General features: G+C 36.7%; 5 protein-coding genes across 8 annotated transcripts; 3 read left to right on the top strand and 2 right to left on the bottom strand.

The window, feature by feature from the left end:
* Positions 1 to 120: 120 nt before the first annotated feature.
* On the top strand, positions 121 to 2,084 carry LOC111807449 (transcription factor MYB15-like). Its single transcript, XM_023693181.2, has 3 exons — positions 121 to 468; positions 770 to 899; positions 985 to 2,084. The coding sequence occupies exons 1-3, from the start codon at positions 336 to 338 to the stop codon at positions 1,496 to 1,498; spliced, it is 777 nt and encodes a 258-aa protein (XP_023548949.1). The 5' UTR covers positions 121 to 335; the 3' UTR covers positions 1,499 to 2,084.
* Positions 2,085 to 4,464: 2,380 nt separating this feature from the next.
* Positions 4,465 to 8,246, bottom strand: C-NAD-MDH1 (Lactate/malate dehydrogenase family protein). Its single transcript, XM_023692746.2, has 7 exons — positions 8,085 to 8,246; positions 7,238 to 7,396; positions 6,598 to 6,773; positions 5,978 to 6,258; positions 5,764 to 5,899; positions 5,569 to 5,680; positions 4,465 to 4,866 (listed from the first exon to the last, which is right to left on the bottom strand). The coding sequence occupies exons 1-7, from the start codon at positions 8,125 to 8,127 to the stop codon at positions 4,772 to 4,774; spliced, it is 1,002 nt and encodes a 333-aa protein (XP_023548514.1). The 5' UTR covers positions 8,128 to 8,246; the 3' UTR covers positions 4,465 to 4,771.
* Positions 8,247 to 9,850: 1,604 nt separating this feature from the next.
* LOC111807494 (putative E3 ubiquitin-protein ligase XBAT35) lies at positions 9,851 to 15,196 on the bottom strand. Of its 2 annotated transcripts, XM_023693238.2 has the most exons (11): positions 14,759 to 15,196; positions 14,544 to 14,658; positions 14,234 to 14,314; positions 14,026 to 14,114; positions 13,505 to 13,596; positions 13,190 to 13,271; positions 12,017 to 12,119; positions 11,839 to 11,925; positions 11,423 to 11,514; positions 10,094 to 10,759; positions 9,851 to 9,985 (listed from the first exon to the last, which is right to left on the bottom strand). In XM_023693238.2, exons 1-10 carry the CDS (start codon positions 14,858 to 14,860, stop codon positions 10,124 to 10,126), a joined length of 1,479 nt encoding a protein of 492 aa, XP_023549006.1. In that variant the 5' UTR covers positions 14,861 to 15,196; the 3' UTR covers positions 9,851 to 9,985; positions 10,094 to 10,123. The 2 variants fall into 2 exon arrangements, with proteins under 2 accessions (XP_023549006.1, XP_023549005.1); XM_023693237.2 differs by having other exon boundaries at positions 9,851 to 10,759; positions 14,759 to 15,195.
* Positions 15,197 to 17,205: 2,009 nt separating this feature from the next.
* On the top strand, positions 17,206 to 19,080 carry LOC111806828 (11S globulin subunit beta). The gene is made up of 3 exons (XM_023692314.2): positions 17,206 to 17,805; positions 17,941 to 18,402; positions 18,541 to 19,080. The coding sequence occupies exons 1-3, from the start codon at positions 17,221 to 17,223 to the stop codon at positions 18,925 to 18,927; spliced, it is 1,434 nt and encodes a 477-aa protein (XP_023548082.2). The 5' UTR covers positions 17,206 to 17,220; the 3' UTR covers positions 18,928 to 19,080.
* Positions 19,081 to 20,690: 1,610 nt separating this feature from the next.
* On the top strand, positions 20,691 to 25,112 carry LOC111806826 (putative methyltransferase PMT3). 3 transcript variants are annotated; one of them, XM_023692313.2, is made up of 8 exons: positions 20,691 to 20,821; positions 21,858 to 22,211; positions 22,319 to 22,483; positions 22,552 to 22,734; positions 22,938 to 23,532; positions 23,936 to 24,048; positions 24,127 to 24,347; positions 24,467 to 25,112. In XM_023692313.2, exons 2-8 carry the CDS (start codon positions 21,957 to 21,959, stop codon positions 24,786 to 24,788), a joined length of 1,854 nt encoding a protein of 617 aa, XP_023548081.1. In that variant the 5' UTR covers positions 20,691 to 20,821; positions 21,858 to 21,956; the 3' UTR covers positions 24,789 to 25,112. The 3 variants fall into 3 exon arrangements, with proteins under 3 accessions (XP_023548081.1, XP_023548079.1, XP_023548080.1); XM_023692311.2 differs by having other exon boundaries at positions 20,697 to 20,821; positions 21,852 to 22,211; XM_023692312.2 differs by lacking the exon at positions 20,691 to 20,821 and adding an exon at positions 20,846 to 21,052 and having other exon boundaries at positions 21,852 to 22,211.

Genomic DNA, 25,112 nt, shown 5'->3' with positions numbered 1-25,112 from the left:
TATATATATATATATATATATATATATTAAAAAATCCCTAATTTTGGTGGGCTAGGATTGGTCCTTTCTATAAATCTAAGCTCCCCTTCGTGGAAATTACCCCAACATCCATTTCTACGTAGCTGTTTTCGTCGACTTAGACTATTATTTATTCAAAGCACAACATTTTGGATTTGTAAACATCCATTTCTTCATTAACTCAAATTCTATAAATATTGATTTGAATTCATCTTCTTTGAATCTCGTCGAGTCTCTCAGTTCAGACTCCGTTCGAGAGCTCGAAGACGAACGATAAACCAGAGAAGAAGAAGAAGAACGAAGAACGAAGAACGATAATGGTGAGAGCTCCTTGCTGTGAGAAAATGGGGTTGAAGAAGGGGCCTTGGTCCCCTGAAGAAGACAGGATTTTGACTAACTTTATTCAGAATCATGGCCATAGCAATTGGCGAGCTCTTCCTAAGCAAGCTGGTGAGTTTTTTTGTTTGTGGGTTCATAAAAAGATCGAGTTTTTAGTGATTTTTTATGGGTTTTTCTTGGCATCCAAACAGAAAATCATAAACCCAGAAAAACCCATGTCTTAAATTTACTAATTTCATCTTGTTTCCAACAAAAGATTGGATTTTTAGTGATTTTCTCGGGGTTTTTCTTGGCATCCAAACAGAAAATCATAAACCCAGAAATACCCGTGTCTTAAATTTACTAATTTCATCTTATTTCCAAAAAAAAAAAAAGATTGAATTTTTAGTGATTTTCTTACTATTTCTTGTAGGTCTTTTAAGATGCGGGAAAAGTTGCCGACTTCGGTGGACAAACTACTTGAAACCTGACATTAAGCGAGGCAACTTTACTAAAGAAGAAGAAGACGCCATTATTAAACTACACGAATTGCTCGGAAATAGGTAAAAAGATAGTTTTGCTGCTATCAGAGGTTTAAATTTTCGTATCTCGTTAAATTGGCCTAACATTTTTGTTTGGCTACTATAGATGGTCGGCGATAGCAGCGAAGCTGCCGGGTCGAACAGACAATGAAATCAAGAATGTTTGGCACACTCACTTGAAGAAAAGGGTAGAAAAGAACATAAAAACAAAAGCTCCCACATCGGAAAACAAAAGAAAAAAGCAAATAAAACCAAAAACTTCATCAGAATCTTCATCATCCATTGTTATTAACATTACAAATCAAACCCAAATTGCCAATTATTCCTCAATAACGTCCCCTTCTTCACAACAATCTTCAAGCTGTGAGATCTCTTCATCACTCACAGATGCTTCCATGGCTGAAAATGAGTACTACAGCTACCCGGCCGAGGGCACGGAGGCGATGCTGGAGGCTCCACCGCCGATCGACGAGAGCTTTTGGTCCGAGGTGGCTGAGGATTCGACGAACTCAAATTCCATGGATAAGAGCTATGGTGAAAGCGTTGTTGATGATGACATGGAATTTTGGTACAACGTTTTTGTCCAAGCTGGAGGAATTTCAGAACTGCCAGAATTTTGAGACATATTGGGAATTAAGTGGTGAAAAAGAGAAAATTTAAAGAAATTTGAGAGAAATTTGAAGAAATTTGAAGAAATTTGAGAGAAATTTGAGAGAAATTTGGAGATGTGAATAGAAAGGTAGTCCAAAATGAGTGATTGGGATTTGTATATTCTTTTTCAAGTGAAAAGAAAAAAATGAATTCTTTATTTCTATTTTTTTTTATTTTTTATAATTCCACCTTTTGGGGAAACAAAAAAAAAAGGGCAATCATAAACTCCATCTTTTTTCTTTTTTTCTAATTCCATCTTTACGACGCTCGAAGCCCGAGAACTAAAGACGCTCGGAGGATTAGAAGACTTCGGGAAGTAGAAGGTTTCGAAAGTCTGAAAAACTTCAAAGACAAGATGAAGATATCTCAAGTGCACAAGTCATCGAGACTTCAATCGACTCTTGAACAAGATTAACGAGCTAAGGGTCAATATATCGTACGAGATCAACAAGACAAAGGGTTGATTTAAGTAGAGATGTCTACGGGGCGAGAGGGGGATGAGGAAGTTGTAACGACCCTATTTTTACTACTAAAATAAAGTTGGTACTATGTTCATGACGTACCTAATATGTGTAAAAATTTGTTTAGAAATATTCACATGCAGACTTCGAGGACTTCAATGTTTGTAAAATTTATTTGAAATAAAAGTAAATATCAATGGAATAGTGAAAGTGAAATAACAATATTTTCAAAGTAATGAAAACGTCACGATCTAATTTGAGGGCTACAACTTAAATAGAAAATGTAACTATCCTGACTTCGTTCTAACCTGCACAGTAACGACATCATCCGTATAAGGGTATCTTACCTTTACTTGAAAATTAGCATGTGACTTGAGTATTTAAAAATATTCAATAAGTAGCCCCAATTTTGGGTTGGAAAATGCAAGCACGTGTAATCATAGTGAGACCTATATTTTTATAGAACATCATGACTTTAGTCTTTACTTTCCAATCCGGATAGAATTGAATGTGTAGTATTTCTCTACACACCGCCTACACACGCACGTATAGACCCACCAAACGGGCTCATATATGTACCCCTAGGCCTACCTGTCATGTTAGCGTAGACTCACGTTGTCGGAAACCATGGAGGAAAAGGAACGCAAATAATATCACGATGTACATGAATCGTAGTGCACACATCCGTACTAACGGAGAAGTATCTCGATACACTTGACATATAAAATGCATGAGGTCCTGTAGTATCAAAATATGACATATACTTATGATGCAAGTCATATCTCCATTTTTTGGATATAACATTTCTCTGAGACTATGCCTTTCTTGATTAACATACATGTCTTTCTAATGTCTCATAAGCATAGAGCGAACGTTTTATTAACATACTTTACATAACATGACACATGGAGGTTCATGCATCATACAACATTGGTAACACAACATAATTTCATAACATAGCATAATCATATTATAGTATAACATATAACTTAGCATAACTTGTACCGCAACATAACATATATCACAGCATTAACATAACATAGCACACATCAAATAATCATAAAACATGACACGTGCAGAGGCCACAAGACACGTGTCATTCATACAACAAACAAGTCGTCTACTCAAATCAAGAGAAAGTCACTTAATTGGTTGACATACACGAGAGTTACTAATTATTCCTGGAACTACTTCGAATCTACTCCTCAAAGTCCAAGTCAACCTATATGGGCTCGCGTCATCGAACATTATTATTTAGTTCAACTTTTGGCTAGAAAACGACTTAAATGGACCATATAGTGGTCATACTAGCCTTGAACACCACTAACGGTCCAAAATGATCTAATGGGTATAATGGGGTCCTCAGACTTTAACCCAAGCTGCCTAGACCGAGGAAACTAAGCTGGAGTCGTCAAGTCGTGTCGCCGAATGGAGGAGTCGGCTGGGCTAAGCCAACACAAGTAGAAAATCCAAGCTGCACGCGCGCCGCATGTGGAATACAACTTCGGGTTGGCTTCCGGGTCAGCGAGTCAGTTTGGGTTGACCCAGGTACTATATCGGGTCGTGGGCTGGGTATTGGAGTTGTGTGTGGGTCGGTGTGTGGGCTGTGGGCCGAGATCTGAATGCTACTGGACCGCAAATTGAGTTGAATTTCTTAACCTAGCTAGTTCAGTTACGGGCATACGGTTCGGGTCTAGAGTCTTCCGAGGCTCCGACTCAGACTTAGGCTCGAATTCCACATCTGAGGTTCGATTCCGAAGCTATCGTTTTTCCAGATTCTTCTTTTGGCCTCTGTTTACTTTTTTTTCTTTTTGTTTTCTTTTTCTTTAAGGTAAACTGACAACTAAGAATGCTATTTTAATAAATAGAGGAAATATTTCATTGTTTTAATATTACATTTAAATTAAGTTGTTTTTCAATAATATATGTTTTAATTAAGTTTTTTTAGTAATATTTTTTATAGTAAAAATAGGCTAATAAGAAATCTTGGAAATAAAATGTACATTCAACAAAATTACATTTAAAAAATAATGAATTGCAATAAACATAATAGGTTTATCTTTTTTTATTTATTTATTTATAATTAATTTGCTTTTGGTTTTGAAATTACATAAAAGGTCTTTCTTTGTTTTTATTTCTATTTTTATTTACTTACTTTGAGGTATACTATTGTAGTAATAGGCTTGTTACATATAGTACAAGAACATATATATATTTTTTCCTTTTTTGTAATATTCATAAATTTATATTGTTGTCTATAATTTAAAGCAAATATGTAATTTTTTTTTTACTAAATCTTTTACCAAAATACACATAAATCTAATTTTTTCTAAAAAAAAAATATAACTAAACTTGAAAAAGTTTCAAAATTACCCTAAGTTAGTGTAATTTTTTAAAAAAATATTTATTATTTGAATCTTAAATTCTTCTCGGAAGTGGATTCTGAAGAACAAACAACAAAATCACGGGACAAATTCGAGGGAATTATTCTAATAGGTAATATTATATGAATCCGATCAACAAAAGTTCATGTAAAACTCATGACATAAACAGGCCGTTGATGGGTTGAAGCAGTAAGGAAATGAAAAATCCTCAACAAAAAGGGAAACCAGGGAAATGCATAATAAAGACCAGAAAGCAGAAGATAATTGTCCTGTTTCTCTGCTTCCTCCATAGCTGTTCTTAATGATGGCATTATTCAATCAAAACTGTAGCCAAAGTACTTAAATTAAGAGCCACACCTCTCTTAGTACCAACGGGAAGGGGCCAGGGACCAACTGTTTACGAGAGGCAGGAGTAAGCCAAAGCCTTTTCCTCGGTCAGCTCCTCGGCGGTCAAGTCCAGTTTCTTCCTTGAGAATTCATCAATGGAAAGGCCTGGAGAGGATCCACAAAGGATCACAAACAAATGGAAGAAATCTCAGCATGGAGTTGCAGCATAAGAAATTAAAAAAAAAAAAAAAAAAAAAAAAAAAATTCACCTTGCCTATTTTTTTTTTTTTTTTCCTGTTCTTTTTACCATCCCACTTTGGTTAGGGAGGAGAACAACTTTTATAAGGGGTAAAAATCTCTCCTAAAGATAGGGTTCTAAAAACATTGATAGGAAGCCTAAAAGGGAAAGTTTAAAGAGAACAATGGCTTGGACTGTTACAAATGGTATCAAAGCTGGACACCAGACGATGTGCCAAAGAGGAGGCTAAGCTCCAAAGGGAAGTGGACACGAGGCGGTGTGCCAAGGATGCTGGGTTCTAAAAGGGGGTGTCAATCCACTTGGCGTGTAGAGGACGCTGGCCCCCAAAGGGGATGGGATTGTTAGATTGCACGTCAGTTGGGGAGGAGAACAAAACACTTTTTATAAGGGTGTGGAAAACTCTCCATAGAAACCGGTTTTAAAAATCTTGAGGGAAACCCAAAAAAAAAAAAAAAAAAAAAAAAACCCAAAACATCTACCATAAACTTAGAATTTATAGTCAAAAGAAACAGGGATGATGGAGTCCTATGTTAATTGGAGACCCTTTTTTTTTTTATAGTTAATTGGTTTTCCTATATTAATCAACTAAAAGAAAAAAGAAACAATACCTTGCACAATTGACCATTCACCATTACGGCACGTGACGGGGAATGAGTACATCAGTCCAGCTGGTACATTGTATGATCCATCAGAATAAACTCCCATGGAAACCCAGGTGCCCTGGAACGAAATTTAGTTTTAATGAGCGCTCTGAGTCAGCAATTGAAATGCACAAAGTTCAAGGCAAAGGCAAAATCACCAACCTCCGGAGTTCCAAGAACCCAATCACGAATGTGATCACAAGCTGCACTAGCAGCAGACAATGCACTTGAGAGCTTCCGGGCTTTGATGATTGCAGCACCACGTTGTTGAACAGTGCTAATAAACTCTCCATTCAACCTTCAATGAGAAACAACCATACATTAATCTAATTGCATCCCATCAAACTTAGAGACGGATATTGTACAGAAACTCTACCATGCATCATCAGCAACAAGCTCGCGGACAGATTTCTCCTCCCCAGATGGTAACTTGACAGTAGCATGGTTGACATCAGGGTATTGTGTTGATGAATGGTTACCCCAGATAATAACATTCTTAACTTCGGATACTTGAACATTCAATCTCTCTGAAATTTGGCCCAATGCCCTGTTATGATCCAATCTCGTCAAGCAAGAAATGTTTTTCTCCGGGATGGAAGGAGCAAACTCCTTCAAGATCAATGCATTAGTATTTGCCGGGTTAGCGACAACCAACACCTGCAAGAGTTAGGAAACAAAGAGTCAGATGTCTGACCATTCAAATATAATGACTAAAAGGAAATAGAAAGAAATAAAACAACACGACTTTTCAATAAAATTAGTTACAAAAATATTAGCATGCATGCACATTTTTTAGTCCAGTTCAATAGTTCAACTACAGTTCGTAACGTGTCAAACTCTTCATTCTATAAACTTCTGTTTTTTTTTTTTTGTTTTTTTGTGCTGTTTGGGTGCAGTTACCTACATCTTACAATTGCTTACCAAACATTGTTAGTGCTCAAAAAAACAAGTTTTGCTGGATTACGTAATGGAATTAAATTGATGCAAGTTACTTACCTTACAGTTGGCAGCAGCGTGCTTTTCAAGGGCAGAAGCCTGAGCCTTGTAAATGGAGACGTTTTTTGACATCACGTCTTTTCTTTCCATACCCTCTTTCCTTGGGAATCCACCAACCATAATAGCAATGTTGACACCGGTGCATGCCTCCACCACATCAGTTGTAGCAACAACACCTAGAACAATGCATCAAGCATCCATAAATAGTAAGAAAATCACAAAATCCATAGGAGTTTGTTCGATATTAGCAAAGAATTGGTATTATATGCTAGAAATAATGGATCTCCATAATGGTACGATAAGTTTCAAGGGTCTCCCCTTAATCGAGTCTCGACTCCACTTTTGACTACACCTTTCAAGCTCACAATTCTTTGTTCGATATTTGAGAATTCTATTGTTATGGCTAAGTTTAGGGCATGACTCTGATACCATGTTAGGAATCATGGGCTTTCCACAATAGTACGATATTATCCACTTTGAGTATAAGTTGTTATGGCTTTGCTTTGGGCTTCCCCAAAAGGCCTCATACCAATGGAGTTAGTATTTCTCACTTATAAACCCAGGATCATCCACTAAATTAATCAAGGTGAGACTCACTCCTGATACCCCTCTAACATTATTTATATATATATATATATACCTTTAAGGAGTGGGAAAGCAGCATCCACCAACTCCATCTTTACGCCATTCAAAGACTCTGCAGCAGGTGGGATATCAAGCATGTGCAAGATGACAGGTTGGTTAGATCCTAGCAATACTCCTCTGGCAATCATAGGCACGAGAGCGTATCCGATTTGTCCTGAAACCCAAGGAGCGAATGCATAACTTCGTATGAAAATATTGGAGCCAGCCAAATAGACCAGTTCGTATGAAAATATCGAAATAAAGTTCGTTAGAGGACCATATAAGCAAAAAGAAAAAGCTGGTAATTGACTTCTCTAAAAGACTGGACCAACAATAAACCTTTTATCGAAATAAACTTGATTCAAGAACTGTATGAACAAGCACGAGCACAAAAGTAACGAGTTAAAAGAACTAATCAACGTGTACTGGTCTAGATCCACATCATCTCTCCGCCTATATCAAGGTAAACAGATTCACAGTCTAGATCCACATCAGCTCACCGCCTATATCTTTCAACATTCATTAGAAAACTCGATGATCAACAAAAGAAACACAAACACTTCCATGACAGAACTACATCTGATAGAAAACGATAAAGAAAAAGATAAATCTCCTTAACCTTATCCAAAAACAGCTAGTAAAAACGCAAACTAATAACAACGATCATAGCATAAACTTAAGAAATGAACTACAACCAACAGATCTGATGGAATACTCAAACCAAACACCAATAGATGCGGTAAGCAACAGTATCAGATCTCAAAAAAGACAAAGAAACCAAGAGCGGTTACGATGGAAATCAGACAAGATCTAAGATCAAGTAGAACCGAAAAGAAAGAAATGGAACGTTTTCAGTACAGTACCTGCAGCTCCAGTGACAAGGACTCTAACTGGTTCTGATGCCATGGTTGACAAAGATCGACGAGGAGAGGAAAACGAAGAACAGGAAGGAGAAGCAGAGGATAAAATGAGAGAGAATGAGTGGAAGACCGAAGAGGAAACTGAGACAGAGGAAGGAGTATTTATTGGCGGTGAAGAAGAAAGACACTGAAACCTAAGGGGTGGGGGGCGGATTTTTCTGGTCACCAATCAAACGACGCCGTCACTGCGACGGTGGACTTGACGGTCGTTAACGATGCTGACCTGGCGAAAACGGTGTCTGTCCGGCGTGTAACCTGACATTTGTACAAAAAAATCATTTAAAATTTTTAAATTTTAATAATTAAGTTTCCCATTTTACCCTTTTATACTAATAGAAAGTTGACGTAATATTTTAAAATTTTTAAAAATTATATAATTAGTTTTAGATAAAACGGCTAATATTATATTTATTTTTCAAAATTTTGTTTAATTTTTGTTCATAAAAAAATATTTTAAAAATACATTTTAATTTTTTGAAAATTTCCAAACCTTTTTTAGACTTGATATTTTTTAAAAAGTGGATATGAAAACTAAAAAAAGACAAATTCTATTGTGGTTGTAGTAATGGTGACACGAGTGCAGAGGATTTGTCCAGTAATGATGACACGTGTGAGGCATATTCTGTTTCAGATGCGATAACGAGAAAGGAACATTGTGAAGCGGTGGGAAACCACGTGTCGTAAGGGTGGGGCATTAAGCTACATGTCGTAGCGGTGGACCAATCAGCTTCTGGTTATCATGTCACGAATATCGATATTATTAGATGTCGCTTTAACTTTAATTTATCTGCTTATTTTTAGAAAAAGAAAAAAGGTTTATTTGTGGCTGACAGTTTTTTATTTTTTTTTTGTAATTATTTGGCTTACAATTGCTAAATTTGGAATGAAATAATTGTGGATTATTTTTAACACTATTTTCAAATCTAAACATTTTTTTTTTTTTAAATAGAAAAAATTAGATCTAGTGGGAGTCATTGTTTTTTAATTTTACTTAAATTTAGAAGAAAACAAAAAACAAAAAAGGACATTTTAAATATTTTTGAAAATTTCAAAACTATAAAAACATCACAAAAAAATAAATTAATAATAATAATAATAATCATAATTAAGTGAGAATAATGCTACAGTGTTATTTATAAGCTTAAATTTCAAAAATTAAAAGGGTTCGAAAACTAAACTATCTTTTATTAAGAGCACTAACCCGAAAATATTAATGATACGCAAAATTCAAATTTAAAATAAAAACTCAAGACCAAACAAATTGTGAGGTCTCGAAAGAGGGGAATTCTTTATAAGACGGTAAACCCCCCCCCCCCCCCCCCCCAATAGACACAACTTCCTTATAAGAGATAAAAAACTCTATCAAATAAACGCATTTTAAAACCTTAAGGAGGCGGAAGAAGACAATATCTGCTAGCGGCAGGCTTAGACTATTACACTCGTAGCATATACATTTAATTTTTAAGTAAAATTTAAGTAAGGGAAAGCCCTAAGAGAACTATATCTACTAGTGATAGGTTTGGACGGTTACACCTATAGTGTAATTTTTTGAAGTAAAATGTAAGTAAATGGTCTTCTTGTTGTACTCGATCTGCAATTAAGCCTATAGATATCCACATAGGAATTTAGCTATAAACTAAAATGTTTCCTCGAAAGGAAGGTAAAACTCGACCTAAAACAAACAAAATTTTCGAAAACCGAAAAGAAAATTATCAATAAATAGTTCATGGATTAACAAACAAATTCATATACGAAATATGTACACACACAAGTCCAAATTTATGAGCCAAATACTCCCGCAGTAGTTTTACCTCCCCAGTTTTTCTTTTAGCAGGAGTACCAATCTGGTTGTTTCAGTCGAAAGAATTTGTATAAGTTTAAACATTTAAGTATCTGAAAGCTGAAGGGTATGTATAGCGCAAATTATACAGACAGAGTTCAAGGGGTTTCACCTGGTTATATGCTTGGTTGATTGGGGTGGCTCAGACAGCATACAGCTTTATGACTTGATTGATCTTGGTGCGACAAACTGGGCAGCCCCAATTCTTGGCTTTGATCTCACTTAAACAAGACATACATCCAGCCATATGGCCACAGGGGACGCAGGCTCCCTCCACTGGTGCATCCAAACATATCACACATGTCGTGTTGCCACTGCCTTGTTTCCCATCGTCCCCAACGGATGAAGAAGCCATGCTGTCTGTGGGATCGGAATCGACCAACGGGTAGTCGCCAACCGTACTAGTGCTAGCCTCGAAGGTTTTGGCTTCAACTGGTGGAGCAGTGGGGACTGCATTTGGAGGGTGTGTAATCTGGATGCCGGTGTTCATTGGCGCTTGAGCGCAATGGCTTGGATTGTAACCGTGGCTTGCTTCTTCATGCATTGCCGATTTGCTAGAGCCTGGTCTTGGAGGAGCAGGTGGAGGTAATGCACTGCTACTTGAGGCACCTGCTTCAGAGCTTGATGAATGGGGATTATGAAGCTGTCCACTTTCCTGCATAGCTGACTGAATAGAGGCATTTATGGCCATTGTAAGCTCCGGATCTTCTGAACCCGGAGGTACAGTGGCAATGTTGATCGGGCTCTGGTGATTATGCCAGATTGTAGATTGCATCATCTGAAATTTCAAAACAGTACTTGATGTTATGATCAGCCCCACAAAAGAGAGACATTCAATATCTTGGGCTTGCAGGCTGAGCGAAAACTACTTCAAAGACAGGAAAATGTAGATATGCAGTTCGTGCCTCCACTAATGAGTACTAAATCATCGAGACTATGTACTATATATAGTGCCGAGACCTCTTTGAAATGGTGTTAAAAAATTACTCGATTTTAGAGAATATTCTATTTTAATATAAAAAAACCGTTTGGATAATGAATTTGTTGAAGATAGTTGTAACAACCAAAATCTACTGCTAGCAGATATTGTCCTCTTTGGGAACGAGTGCCAGCGAGGTGGTTAAGTCTCGAAGGGAGTGGATTGTGAGATCTCACATTAGTTGGGGAGGAGAAAGAAGTATTCTTTACAAGAGCGTGGAAACCTCTCCCTAACAGAGCGTTTTCAAAACCTTGAGGGGAAACCCAAAAGGGAAAGCCCAAAGAAAACCCAAAGAGGACAATCTCTGCTAGCAGTAGACTTAGACTGTTACAATAGCTCTCTGTAAAGTTTTCCCATGAATAGCGACAATGGGGATGTGAGAAACTGAAAGCTTGAGACAACATGTTTTAATCGATCTGTTTCAGTCGCTTTCTAGAAATAAAGAAAGAAAAGGCATAATACCTTTGGCTGAGGAATCCCTTTGCAAGCATCACAAAACCATTGAAGTTGTTGTCTGTCATACTCATTATCAGGTGCAAGTCTAAGACGTCCAGCTGCAAAAACCACAGATACGAAACAAAATTACTTACCACATCTCAATTGTAAAAGCAACAAAGTGAAAAAATAAAACATTAAATTGATTTTTAATTATTAATGACATATTTTAGTGTGATTTAAACATGACCAAAATGATCTATTCACTCCCGACCATATCAATTTGGAGGATGTAAAACAGTGAGCATACACTAAGACGTTTCACATTTAAAACACAAAACTAGAAAGACCCTAATTTCTGTTTCATATAGTTTCAAACATGAAATACCTGAATGATTGATTTTTTAACACAAGTATATGAACAGGATCTTATTAGTTCTTACGTCTCTTTGATTTTCGAAATCGAGATCTGGCTTCCCAGGAGGTGTGACAACTCCGTTTTCGCCTCCTTACTCCTCTTGAGACTAAGTCTGAGAGCAAAACCAAGGACAATAAATAAAATTTAACTGAAGAAGTCAATAACTGTTACTGAAATAGCATTTTCCAGCAATTAGAAATTACTTGGAGCGTTGTCGACAATAACAACAGAGGGATCAGGATCCTGCAACTTATGTTCCTCTAAACATGACTTCCACAATGGAATGATTAAACGAGGTTGGGCATCCTGTCCATTCAATAAAAAATCCAAACATGAGCAAGAAAACATAGAATCTCACAATACAAGCAGTACAACATAAAGGAAAGATTGCAGTATCTCATTCACATTAAATTACATCAGTCAGAGCAGTATGCTACAATTAAAGACTTAATATATTTGTTTAGCAGAAGCCAGATTTCCAGAACAGTCCCACGAACCAAACGTTTATATTTTATTCCGAATGTCCACAGAGTATATTTCATTCTATTTTTCAGAACAAATAGAAGCTAACTTGTACAGTCCAAAAAAGAAATTCCCTTACAACCTAGATAAACCAGAGCTGATTCAGTTATTAAATGACTATCAATTTGAATCAACTCGTTATTAAATGATTATCAATTTGAATCAACAGCCAAAGAAAAAGAAAAATTCATCAGATAAAGCCTTTGTTCTGGATTCAAAGACTGACGAAACCTTTTGCAACAATTAGATAGTAACTAGAAGTTCTACATATCTTTAAAAGGCATGGAATAGAGCAAATGGCATAAAAGTCACATAAGTTACACAAGATCCAACGGGCAGAACCCCTATTTCTCTCTCTTTCTCTCTCAATTTGATGGAACCTTTTGTAACAATTCGATAGTAACTAGAAGTTCTATATATTTTTAAAAGGCATGGGATAAAGGAAATGGCATAAAAGTCACATAAGTTGCACAAGACCCAACGGTCAGAACCTCTCTCTCTCTCTCTCTCTCAATTTTTATTTTTCCCCTTTATTCTTGCGGTGGGGGTGGGGGAAAGGGGGGATGCATGATCTTCACACAATTCACAAATTCACTTTCTAGAAACAGGATAAGGCAATATAACTTGGATAAGAACAACTATTAATTACAGAACGAAGGAAATGAAATTGAAGTACTAAGACTATTCCAATTACAAAAGAACCGTAATAAATGAAAAGAACCGAAGAGGCATCTTTCACCCGGGAGCGAAGGATTTGAACTAAAATTTCCAGATGAAGGGGATAGTGGTTTTAATACATCTGACACATAATTTAAATGAAGGAAATGAAAGCTGACATATATAAAAATCAATACCTCCAAGCTAGTGTATAAGGCAAGCTCCAACTTAGTAGGCTTCATAGGATTTCGAGAACCACAAGGTAAAATGACTACCCAGCTGCAGAAATTGCATTGTTAGCGTACAAGCTATATCATGCACTATGTAAGGATAAAACTATTCACGGCTTTACAGAAAAGCTGGACAAAAGACTTGGTTAATAAATATCAAAAGATAGTGCCAAAGATTCCCTAATGTCTTCAACGACTAACATACAATGCAGAGTATCAATGTCAATTGAAAGAGGGGAAAGGGGATAAACATGACCGAAATCATATGGAAAAAATACTCACACTTTTCTCGAAAGGAGATGAGGAACAAGTACTTCTAGAAACTCCGGCCCATAAAATTCCCGCATCCAACCAGAGAATAAACAAATATGATTCTACAAAACATCATTAGAAACATCTTCTGAGTACAGAAAATAGTATGAAAATGAAGTTTCATTGTGTAGTTTAAAGATGCTTCAACATTTTAAAGAACGTTTTCCTTTATTTTTCTGAGTTCAACCAAATGTAAAGTGGGTAGACTAGAACCCTTATCTCTTGGTTGAGAGCATATATCTTAATCGGTTGATCTATGCTCAAATTGACATATTAAGAGGTCATTTGTATGTTAAGAACATACATAAACCTATTAATTTAAGCATTCAACCTTAATAAAAATGTGACGTAGTATTAGAATAGAAAATCCTACTTCTCTATTGTCATTTTCTCTCCAATTGATATTAAGAATTTACATGTGGGTATGAATCAAATTAATATCCAAGCCTAAATGTGGGGAGAATTTAAAAAATATATACAAGATAGAGTACCTCAATGGCACGAACAACATTTTTGTGCCCCGCTGCTCTCGCAACTTCCAAAGGAGTTTGGCAAGCATCATTGATTATCGAAGTATTTGCTGGAAATTGGAACAAAAATAAGCAATATTTACAGCAAAAATGGAGGTTAAATGAATTATCCGATATTGGCAGGATGCAGAACAAGTTATAATATTTCGAGTAACAAAAACAAACAAACCTCTGTATGAAAGAAGCAATCTAACAGTGTTTTCCAAGCCTCTTTTAGCAGCATGGTGCAATGGCGTTCCACCATGACGGCCTAAAATAACATAAATCCAGCTTTCAAAGGGTGACAAGAGAATAAACAATTACAACCCAATCTTCCAAAAACAAACTGCTACGAAATGATAAAATATTAAATCCATTGGATACTATGCAATAAAATAATCAATTATGTCACAGAAATTGAAATAAACGTATATGGAAATCTGATAAATCAATTAATCGACCAAATCAAGCCATGGAAACCCGAAATGTTGATAGCAAACCTGGTCCAAACGCATTGACATTGGCGCCGAGTTCTAGCAACGTTTTCGCCACGTTGTAGGGCTCGGGTTTCGTACAGGCAACAATCAACGGAGTCCTTCCTTCCCTATCAACCCACTACACCAATAACCCAAAATAAACCAAAAATGATCCACGAGAATACAAAACTACAAAAGAATAGAGATCAATAAATAAACAAATTACGAATTCCAATCACCTCAAGGCCGGCACCATCGTTAGAAAGGGCTTTAATCCCATCCACATCGCCATTGCTGGCGCGCTGGTACACAAGCTCATCTTTGGAAGGTTGCTGCCCCATACGAAATCCAGAAAAAAAAACTGAATCGAAAAAAAAAAAAAAAAAAAACCAAACAAACAAAAAGAGGATTGAAAGGTCTCAAATCTCTCGTTCGTCAGGTTGTATCTTGATCTTGAGAATTTAGAATGTGGCAAAAATGGCAGTTCTAAAAATAAATGGAAAGCTTGACGAAACAGAGCAGGGGGGTTGAAATATAAATAAACAAAAAGGAGTTCCACTTTTCGATTTATAAGGAAACTCAGGGGTAGAAATATGAATCCGCGGGAGAGTTGAGAGTTGAGAGTCGAGAGTTGAGCGTTGAGAGAGTGGATTCCTTACCGGGTAAGGAGTTTGAAGAAAGGAATAAAAAAATTGGGGGGTTTATGTAATAACTGAGAATTTAGGGGCTAATTTCGAGTTTCCAGGAAATTTCTCATCAGTCCTTTTCTCGTAATTAATATTGCATTTAAAATGTAGTTTCAATGTAACGCTAAGTTCGGCGTCTTGGAATTGACGCGTTTAAGTGAAAACGGCGTCGTCTTGCTTTGTTCTAGGAAATTTATGGAAAACTAGGCCGCGCTCACATAAACACATTTTTTTTTTTAGTATATTATGGTTTTCAAAATAAAATGTATTAATAATTGATTTTTTTTTTAATGTAAAGTATATGATTGTTTGGTAATGTTATATATATATACTTTTAACATAGAAAATGTATTTGATATTTACGTGCTTTAACAGAGAATTTTTAGAATTAAAGATGAGGGGATTAGTTGTCATTACATAGTCTGATACTTAAATTATAGGGTAAAAGAAGAGTATAAAATGCTTAGAATTTTAAGAGTTTAGAAATAGACCTGTTTTCTATATGACGGTTGATATCAAATTCCAATTCATCTTAAGATCTAGATTTGAGAGTTGAATCAGATTGACCTCGAGATTCTTCGTGATCTTAGTCGAGCATTGGGTTGATCTCAACCTTAACCTTAGTCGAAGCCAAGATGGCTGGTATGACCTTTCTTCTAATCATTCTTTTTGTAAGGGTGTCCTTGGCCTGAATTCTTATTTTCCCCATGCTCGATTGAGTTCTAAGGTGGAGTTTGAACTTGATTTTTCGTCCCTTTTGCATTTGATAGCCTTGAATTTATCTAATCTTACAATGACCTCTAAGATCTAATATTGCCCAAAACTAATTTTATCACGTTATTAATGATTGTAATATCTTAACGCTACTCTAATGTTTCAACATCACAAAAGCAGATTGAAACATTGTCTCTACCGCTCTTCACCTACTATTATTATTTAGAAATTTTGCATAACTTTTATGACTTTTACTTATTCCATATTCTTTAACTTTATTTTCAAACTTATTAAATATTTTTGTGTATTATCAAACCTGCTAATAATCAATAATATTGTTTTGAAATTAATGAATGAAATAAGATAGAATTAATTTTCGTACTAGATGAAATTAAGCCAAACAAACAACAATAATCTTAACTCAAAATAAGTCAGAGAGCCCACTAATCATTAGGTTAAACATATCTAATTCTAATTTATTAAAAAAGACGAAGAAAAAAAAAAAGATGAATCCTCACATAAATAATTTAAAAACTAGATATTTCAGCTCGTTTTAATATAACGAGATTTAAAATTATTAGTCTATGAAACAAATATTACATTACCCTATTGCAAAGTAGGTAAGAATAAATAACACATTCCTATCACAAGTAATATTAATAATTAAAAAAGAAAAAATAAACGAATTAAAAAAATATTCAAGTTTGAGTACTCTTCAAGGAATGAGGTAATGAATAATAAATTTAAATACTCAATTTTATCATTTTCGCTATTTTTTATAAGATTTAGTCTATTTTGATAAAATTTACAAAATTATTATAAATTATTATTTTGTTGAAAACAATAAATAACTTTTATTTCTAGTTAGTGGGCCAAAAAGCCCATAAATTTAGAAGGTGGGCTTCTTCACATATCTCCACTTATTGGGCTGTCTAAGAGATATGACCCATCAGGCCCATATATAATTAACATAATTAAATAGGATAATTTAAAAAGAATAATCGTTAAAGAAAATGAAAATAAAAAACATGCAAATAAAATTACGTACCATTGAGGTGGATTAGCCTGTGCAACAATGGTCCGTGGAGGCTCGAAGGAGCACCTTCTGTAACAACATGTCAGAGACGAAATGGCAGCTGGTGGGTTTCTACATGAATCCCTCCCACCACGTATTCTGTTACCACCGCCGCCGCCATCCACTTGTCACCACCATTCCTCCTCCGTCCCCCAATAAATACTCCGCCACCTTCCTCTACGTTTCTCACGCACCTAGTAACCTTCTCCTCTCTTTCTCCGTCACCATGGCTCGCTCTTCTCTTCATGGTTTGTCATGTTTACTAGTTTTCATCAATGTCTGCTTCGCTCAGTTTGAGCATTTCCCTCAGGAATTCCAAGACGGGGAAGCAATGCAGCAGCACCGATTCCATTCTCCGAGAGCCTGTCGTCTTGAGAATCTCAGAGCTCAAGAGCCCGTTCGTAGAGCCGAGGCGGAGGCCGGTTCCACTGAAGTGTGGGATCAGTACAGCGAGGAGTTCCAGTGCGCCGGAGTAAATATGCTCCGCCATAAAATCCGGCCCAGAGGTCTGCTTCTACCTGGATTCTCTAATGCTCCTAAACTCATCTTCGTAGTCCAAGGCACCGGCATACGCGGGGTTGCAATTCCCGGTTGTGCGGAAACTTACCAGACCGATTTACGAAGATCGCAATCGGCTGGATCTGCGTTCAGAGACCAGCATCAGAAGATCCGCCAGTTCAGAGAGGGCGATCTCCTCGTTGTACCGGCCGGAGTTTCTCACTGGATCTATAATCGAGGACAGTCCGATCTCATCTTGATCGTCTTCACTGACACTCGCAATGTCGCCAATCAAATCGATCCATACCTCAGAGTAAGTTAAGCAAAAACAGAGTATAACGATTTAATCTCTGATTCAAAAAAAGACGACCTCAGATTCGGCAGTGTATAACGATGTAATTACTGTTTGATCAAGAAGTCGTAAGATTCTTTGTTGTATTTGTTACAGAAATTCTTCCTCGCCGGAAGGCCAGAGATGGTGGAAAGAGGCGCAGAGGAAATGGAAGGAAGAAGCCGCAGGGGATCCGTTGGCGAGAAATCAGGCAATATGTTCAGTGGAATTGCAGACGAACTTCTGGAAGAAGCTTTCAAAGTAGACAGTGGATTGGTCAGGCGGCTGAAGGGAGAAGACGACGAGAGGGACAGAATCGTGCAAGTCGATGAAGATTTCGACGTGCTTCTGCCAGAGAGAGATGAACAGGAGAGATCAAGAGGAAGATACATCGAATCAGAATCGGAAAATGGCTTCGAAGAAACCATATGCACACTCCGATTGAAGCACAACATCGGTCGGTCTGAGCGCGCCGATGTGTTCAACCCACGCGGCGGCCGCATCTCCACCGCCAACTACCATAACCTCCCCTTCCTCCGCCAAGTCCGCCTCAGCGCCGAACGAGGAGTCCTCTACAGCGTAAGTAGAGTAATTGCATCATATCTCCAATTTCAGAAACCCTAACACGCAAATTTCTTCAAATCTCCAATTTGAAAAAAAAAAAAAAAAAAAAAAAAACCCTAACAACCTCGAAATCCCTAATTTCAACACAAACAGAACGCGCTCGTAGCACCGCACTACACAGTGAACAGCCACACGGTGTTATACGCGACGAGAGGCAGCGCGAGAGTACAGGTCGTCAACGACTTAGGACAATCGGTGTTCAACGGCGAGGTTCGGAAAGGACAGGTACTGATGATTCCACAGAACTTCGTGGTGATGAAACAAGCAAGCGACAAAGGATTCGAGTGGATTGCATTCAAGACGAACGACAACGCTATCACGAACCTTCTGGCGGGGCGCGCTTCGGAGATGAGGATGTTGCCGCTGGGAGTTCTGTCGAACATGTACCGGATTTCAAGGGAGGAGGCACAGCGGCTGAAGTACGGGCAACAGGAGATGAGGATTCTCAGCCCAGGAAGGTCGCAGGAAAGAAGAGACTGAAAGAGATGAAGAAATGGTAGATATATATATATAATGGAGTCGTAATGTAATTTAGGGAATAAAGAGCGAGCTTTCGCCGACGAGCCGTTGTCGGCCGGGAAAATGGAGAAATCTCTCGGAGTTTTAATAATAAAAGTAATAATGTTTCCCTTTCTTCCAACTCCACGCGCATATATATATATATATAATATATATATTCTATTTTCAAATTGAAAACGCGGGAATATATTAATATATTTAATAGTTATTTTTGTTAAATGTTGACTCTTGGCAGTAGTTATGACCTCATTTCTCCGGTTTATTCTTTGATTATAAACTCATTTCCCCAATGGAGAGTTTATTACTTGATTATAAACTCATAAATCCATGACAACACCTCCCCTCGAATAAAATATGACTAGAGAAGACACTCCCTTTCGATTAAGAGGAGACATACTTTGTTCGAGGGGAGGTGTTGGATGAAAGTGTCTCACATCGGTTATTTTAGGGAATAATCCTCAAATGTCAAACAAAGTGTTGTGAGAAAGCATAGTAAAAAAGTGACTAGAAAATACTCCAAAGGAGTCGAGCCTTGATTAAGGGAAGACATACTTTGTTTAAAGGGAGGTGTTGGATGAAAGTGTCCCACATCGGTTATTTTAGGGAATGGTCATGAGTTTATAATCAAATAATACACTTTACATTGGAAGGGAATGGTCATGAGTTTATAATCAAATAATACACTTTACATTGGAAGGGAATGGTCATGAGTTTATAATCAAATAATACACTTTACATTAGAATGAAGCCTTTTTGGAGAAGCCCAAAACAAAATTATGAGAGCTTATGCTTGAAATTATAATTGTAGTCTAACTATTTTTAAAAAATTAGAAATTATTAATATTTTATTTATTTTATTTAAAACATATCTTTATAGATTATTTCATAATTATCCTTAAATTTTTAATACTACCTTAAAAAATACTCATTAAAACCCTTAAAATTAACAAAAATAAAATTAAAAAAATATATCCTCATTAAAATAAATAAAAATTTCAAAATACCCTTAAAATTAAAAAAAAAAAAAAAAAAAAAAAAACTATATTTAGTCTACGTTTAACTTTTTTTAATAAAAAGAAATGTTACAGTCTATAACACCTAATACACCTTTATTATTATTATTATTATTATTATTATTTTATTTAAAGAAAAGGTTGAATAAATAGGATAAAAGTCATAATCAATAATTTAAAGCTGTCAAATTTATTTATGTAAAAGGCATATCAACAGCTGTGGCATGTGAAGTGGACATATTTGAGATCTCATGCAACTTTATTTCCCTCATAAATAACTTTCCATTTTAATTACTTATTTTATTTATTAATATCTACACAAAAATTATTCTAATATTTAATATTTACCCAGTTTATTTTTAAAATTACCATTATGACCCTTCTTATTAAAAGATTTAATAAAATAAATAAACATTTTAAAACTAAAATTAAAAAAAATAAATAAAGTTTTAACCTAAAATATTAAATTAAGTGATGATTTAAAAATGTTAATAGCGAATTGATTTAATAAATACCTATTTTTATTTGGAGTGGCCAATTTTAATTTTTAATTATTTTGTATAATTAAAGTTCGAAATTAAAATTTATTAATCAGTGTGTTATCCGTGAATAAAATAGAATTAATCAATAATTAACGTATTAATTAATTTTTAATTAAAGGATTAGCATCTTAATTAGCAAGTAGTTGGGAGGATTAATGATTTAGTTTCACTGATATTTAAATAAAATAAATAAATAAAGATTGCAGAAAATTAGAGAAATTCAATACAGTGTATAAAACCATCACTCTCTTCCCTCTTTTCTCTGGCAATGGCAGACGCAGAGGTATTACTTAACAACAGGTCAGGTCCTTCCCTCCCAAAAATAGCATGATTTCTCCATTAAACCAGAAACTTGTAGATCTGGTTTCTCCTTCCTCTTCTTCTTCCTAATCTTTCTGTCTGTTTCATATTTGATTTCTTGTTACTTTACTCACTGGAAGCTCTCGCTGTTTATCTTTAGTTGCTGCACTTGCTCTCCGATCCCGCTGTCTACTTGTTTTTCTCCATTTCTCGTGATTTGGGTTTCTGCTTGTGAGTTGTTTTCGTTGATTTTTGGATCTAAATTGGTTTGGTTTCTGGATATCGTTTGTTAATTAGTTAAATTTGATTTGGATTTGGCGTTTGGTTTGATTGGAATTTATGGAGGTGTTGATTAGTTAGTCGATGGATTTTTTTTTTCTTTTTTCTCTGAAGATTTTTCAGATCTGGGGATTTAGTTGAATGTACCGACACACATTGCTCTCGTATCTTTGGCTGTTTTGGTATTTTGACGGTGATTTAATGTCGAGATGATCTTAGAGTGGGCTGATGTTCTATTAGGGCGAATCTTGCTTATGAGTGTCGGTTCATCCATTCTTCAGTTGGTTGGCTTGTCAATGTACTTGATAGAGTTTCGTTGGATGCATTAAGAATTTTATGTGTTTTGTTTTATTTTCTTCTCTTTTTACACGTTGAATTGAATGTAATTGTTGCTTGAACTTGTGTTATGGTGTTTGAGAATTGATGATTTCTTGAGAGAAGACTCAAGAAATTAATCTATACCGACCTTTGGAGAAGAGAATTCTTTAAGAAAGCATAAAGGATTACAAGTCAAGACTCAAGAAATTGAGTGCACTTGCCATTTCTGATTTAGTATTGTCCCTAAGATTAGGACCACAAGTGACTGAAGTATGAATTCACTTACTTCAAGTAGAACGGGGTTTCATAACCCACAAATCAGGCTCTTGGTGTCTCTGGCCTTTTCTTCTGTTACGAAACTTCATGCTTTCCTGGCAGGTTCGGCATTGGGTTCTATAATATACCTGATTCTTGCTATCGTTTTCTACTGTAGCTTCAGGAGGGGAGGTTAACCAGTTTCTGTTTAGGCGATACGTGCAACACTGTTTTCATACTTGGGTCAAAGTATATAGTTGAGAAAAACTCGAAAGATTGATAAATGACGAGGGGAAGATCTGATGGAACTCAGAAGAAGCGATTAATCGCTACCATATGTGTTGTAGCGATATTTCTTGGGTTCCTGTATGCATATTATGGATCCATTTTTGGCAATCAAGACCGTGGTGCGTTCGCTCTGCAGCATGGCAGCAAGTCATTGAGCCATTATTTGATGGGGAACGAAGACTCTGAAGAATCTACAACCTCAACTGAGCAGGACGACGCAGAAGATGGTGTCGTACCAAAAAGTTACCCTGTAAGTAACTGTGTTCCCTTGTTTTTTCTTCCTTCAACTTTTAATACTTTTTAGTCTTGCAGTGATCTGTGGAGCCTTCTCATGTAGTTTCTTCTCTTGTTTCAAAGGTCTGCGATGACCGGCATTCGGAATTGATTCCATGCTTGGACAGACATCTCATTTACCAAATGAGATTGAAACTGGACCTTTCTTTAATGGAACACTACGAAAGACACTGCCCACCACCTGAGAGACGGTTCAATTGCCTGATTCCTCCTCCAGCAGGATATAAGGTAATTTAGTAGCACTGAGCATCACCTGAAGATTTTGCTGATTACTTACTAATGATGTGTTACTTCAGGTCCCAATTAAGTGGCCAAAGAGCAGAGATGAAGTGTGGAAAGCTAACATTCCTCATACTCATCTTGCACATGAGAAATCCGATCAGAACTGGATGGTTGTGAAAGGAGAAAAAATTGTGTTCCCTGGAGGAGGTACTCACTTTCACTACGGAGCTGATAAGTACATTGCTTCAATTGCAAATGTAAGATTTCTGAACACTTCTTTATCGTCCAGAAAGGGAAGATTATGCAATGTTTGCTGTTTGAACAATATTTTAGATGCAGGGTTTATCGTATTATATCTCTACCATTCATGGTTTTGGCTCAAGTTTATGAGATTTTATTATTTCTGCAAGTTTTCTTATGAGCAATTGATTAGCTGAAAACGTTGGCCTTCATCTTTCAGATGCTCAACTTTTCAAATGATAATCTAAACAATCAAGGAAGACTGCGTACCGTTCTTGATGTTGGTTGTGGTGTCGCAAGTTTTGGAGGATATCTTCTCTCATCTAATATCATAGCAATGTCCTTAGCACCAAATGATGTTCATCAAAATCAAATTCAATTTGCCTTGGAAAGAGGAATTCCGGCATACCTTGGTGTTTTAGGAACCAAGAGGCTCCCTTACCCAAGCAGATCTTTTGAACTCGCACACTGTTCTCGTTGTCGTATTGATTGGCTTCAAAGAGACGGGATTCTTCTTCTTGAGCTAGATAGATTACTTAGACCGGGCGGTTATTTTGCTTATTCATCTCCAGAAGCTTATGCCCAGGATGAGGAGGATCTGAGAATATGGAGAAAAATGAGTGACCTTGTGGGCCGTATGTGTTGGAGAGTTGCTGCAAAGAGGAATCAGACTGTAATATGGCAAAAGCCCCTAACAAATGATTGTTATCTGCAAAGAGAACCTGGTACTCGTCCTCCACTATGTCGATCTGACGATGATCCTGATGCCGTTTGGGGTGTGCAGATGGAAGCTTGTATCACTCCTTACTCTGACCGTACGTCCCTTATCGAATGGCTCGATTTATATTTTATTTTCTTACTACTAAATGCATCATTTATTATTTGCCAGCATAAGTGTACCTCCTTTTCAACTTGCCAACTATCAGTATCCATGTGTTGCTGCTTATCTAATGGAAATTATTTAAATTTTTGGGTTTAAAGCTATGTGGCATAGAGAATATGACATTCTTGGGGGAGGAAATCCCATCTTTGGGATTCTTGGTGTTAATTTTTTCTTGTAAATTAGCCTACTAGCCTTCAACTGAACTGGAATTGATTTTCTGAATCGTGTGATCGTAAAAGGTTTCTGTTGTGTCCTATTGGCATGTGCTGAGAAATATCGTCCTATTGCAAATTGAACATGCTTTCTCGATGATCACACTGGATTTGTTGGTGCAGATGATCATAAAGTCAAGGGCAGTGGATTGGCTCCTTGGCCAGCTCGATTAACTTCACCTCCTCCACGACTTCAGGATTTTGGCTATTCAAATGAAATGTTCGAAAAAGACACGGTAATTTATGACCATGGTGAATTTGGCTGATTCAAATCTGGATTCTGAAGTTTCTAAACTTGTATCGTCTTGTTGCAGGAAATTTGGCAGCGTAGAGTTGGGAGTTACTGGAATCTACTGAGTCCAAAGATCGAATCGGACACTATCAGGAATGTGATGGACATGAAGGCTAATATGGGATCGTTTGGAGCTGCTCTGAAGGACAAGGATGTGTGGGTGATGAATGTTGTTCCAGAAGACGGACCGAACACGCTGAAGTTGATATATGATCGAGGTCTCATAGGCTCTATCAATAACTGGTATGCAGCTGAAAAAAAGCACTTGCATATCCTTTTATGGCTACAACGAAAACTGTGAAATGCAATTCTAGTTTATTCAAGATAGTATATGCAAATTACACTTTATACATTTTTTACAGGTGCGAAGCCTTCTCGACATATCCTCGTACATACGATCTGCTCCACGCATGGACCATCTTTTCTGATATCGAGAAGAAAGAATGCAGCATTGAGGACTTGTTGCTCGAGATGGATCGCATGCTCAGACCCACAGGTTTCGTCATTATCAGGGACAAGCAATCTATTGTAGATTTGATAAAGAAGTATCTACCTGCATTACACTGGGAAACAGTAGCTACCGCCAATGCCAGCTCAGATTCAGAACTGGACGGGGACGAGACCGTGTTCATCGTCCAGAAGAAACTGTGGCTGACAAGTGAGAGTGTCAGGGATTCAGAATAAGACCAAAAATGCTGTCTTCTTCACAATCCCCTGTTGCTGTTAAGTTCTCCAGTGCCCGTCGTCGCCCAGAGGGGTCGGATCAGCAAGCAAGTCCCGAGCAGCGCTGTTTAATAGCGAGGTATTTCACATTTCTATTTATTTACTCAGTGTAATGCTTTGATTGATAGTATCTATAGACGATGGATATTCTTCATCAATTTTTTTCCACTTTTGTTGTCTGTCATTGGGCCATTGTCTCTACTTAAAGCTATTTGATTATGAATTGAAGACTGGAAAATTTGGCCTGAAGCTCATAGGAATACATAATTTTGCTTCATTATTTTC

The sequence above is a fragment of the Cucurbita pepo genome, chromosome 12 (assembly GCF_057944985.1).
Source record: "Cucurbita pepo subsp. pepo isolate OVF chromosome 12, ASM5794498v1, whole genome shotgun sequence".
Classification (NCBI taxonomy): Eukaryota; Viridiplantae; Streptophyta; class Magnoliopsida; order Cucurbitales; family Cucurbitaceae; genus Cucurbita; species Cucurbita pepo.
The sequence above is the reverse complement of the archived record's forward strand: the minus strand, read 5'-3'. Positions and strand labels throughout refer to the sequence as shown.

Bases quoted from the DNA above. Each gene is read 5' to 3' on its own strand.
- LOC111807494 (XM_023693238.2), bottom strand. From the start codon at position 14,860: ATGGGGCAGCAACCTTCCAAAGATGAGCTTGTGTACCAGCGCGCCAGC. The intron at 13,272-13,504 runs GTGAGTATTTTT...CAATTTCTGCAG, and splicing joins CATCTCCTTTCGAGAAAAGT to CTGGGTAGTCATTTTACCTT. The intron at 11,515-11,838 runs GTAAGAACTAAT...TGGTTTTTGCAG, and splicing joins ATTTCGAAAATCAAAGAGAC to CTGGACGTCTTAGACTTGCA.
- LOC111807449 (XM_023693181.2), top strand. From the start codon at position 336: ATGGTGAGAGCTCCTTGCTGTGAGAAAATGGGGTTGAAGAAGGGGCCT. The intron at 469-769 runs GTGAGTTTTTTT...TATTTCTTGTAG, and splicing joins AGCTCTTCCTAAGCAAGCTG to GTCTTTTAAGATGCGGGAAA. The intron at 900-984 runs GTAAAAAGATAG...TGGCTACTATAG, and splicing joins CACGAATTGCTCGGAAATAG to ATGGTCGGCGATAGCAGCGA.
- LOC111806828 (XM_023692314.2), top strand. From the start codon at position 17,221: ATGGCTCGCTCTTCTCTTCATGGTTTGTCATGTTTACTAGTTTTCATC. The intron at 17,806-17,940 runs GTAAGTTAAGCA...TATTTGTTACAG, and splicing joins AAATCGATCCATACCTCAGA to AAATTCTTCCTCGCCGGAAG. The intron at 18,403-18,540 runs GTAAGTAGAGTA...CAACACAAACAG, and splicing joins AACGAGGAGTCCTCTACAGC to AACGCGCTCGTAGCACCGCA.
- C-NAD-MDH1 (XM_023692746.2), bottom strand. From the start codon at position 8,127: ATGGCATCAGAACCAGTTAGAGTCCTTGTCACTGGAGCTGCAG. The intron at 5,681-5,763 runs GTTGGTGATTTT...ATTTCGTTCCAG, and splicing joins GGGTTCTTGGAACTCCGGAG to GGCACCTGGGTTTCCATGGG. The intron at 4,867-5,568 runs GTATTGTTTCTT...GATCCTCTCCAG, and splicing joins TGAATGGTCAATTGTGCAAG to GCCTTTCCATTGATGAATTC.
- LOC111806826 (XM_023692313.2), top strand. From the start codon at position 21,957: ATGACGAGGGGAAGATCTGATGGAACTCAGAAGAAGCGATTAATCGCT. The intron at 22,484-22,551 runs GTAATTTAGTAG...GTGTTACTTCAG, and splicing joins CTCCTCCAGCAGGATATAAG to GTCCCAATTAAGTGGCCAAA. The intron at 24,348-24,466 runs GTATGCAGCTGA...CATTTTTTACAG, and splicing joins ATAGGCTCTATCAATAACTG to GTGCGAAGCCTTCTCGACAT.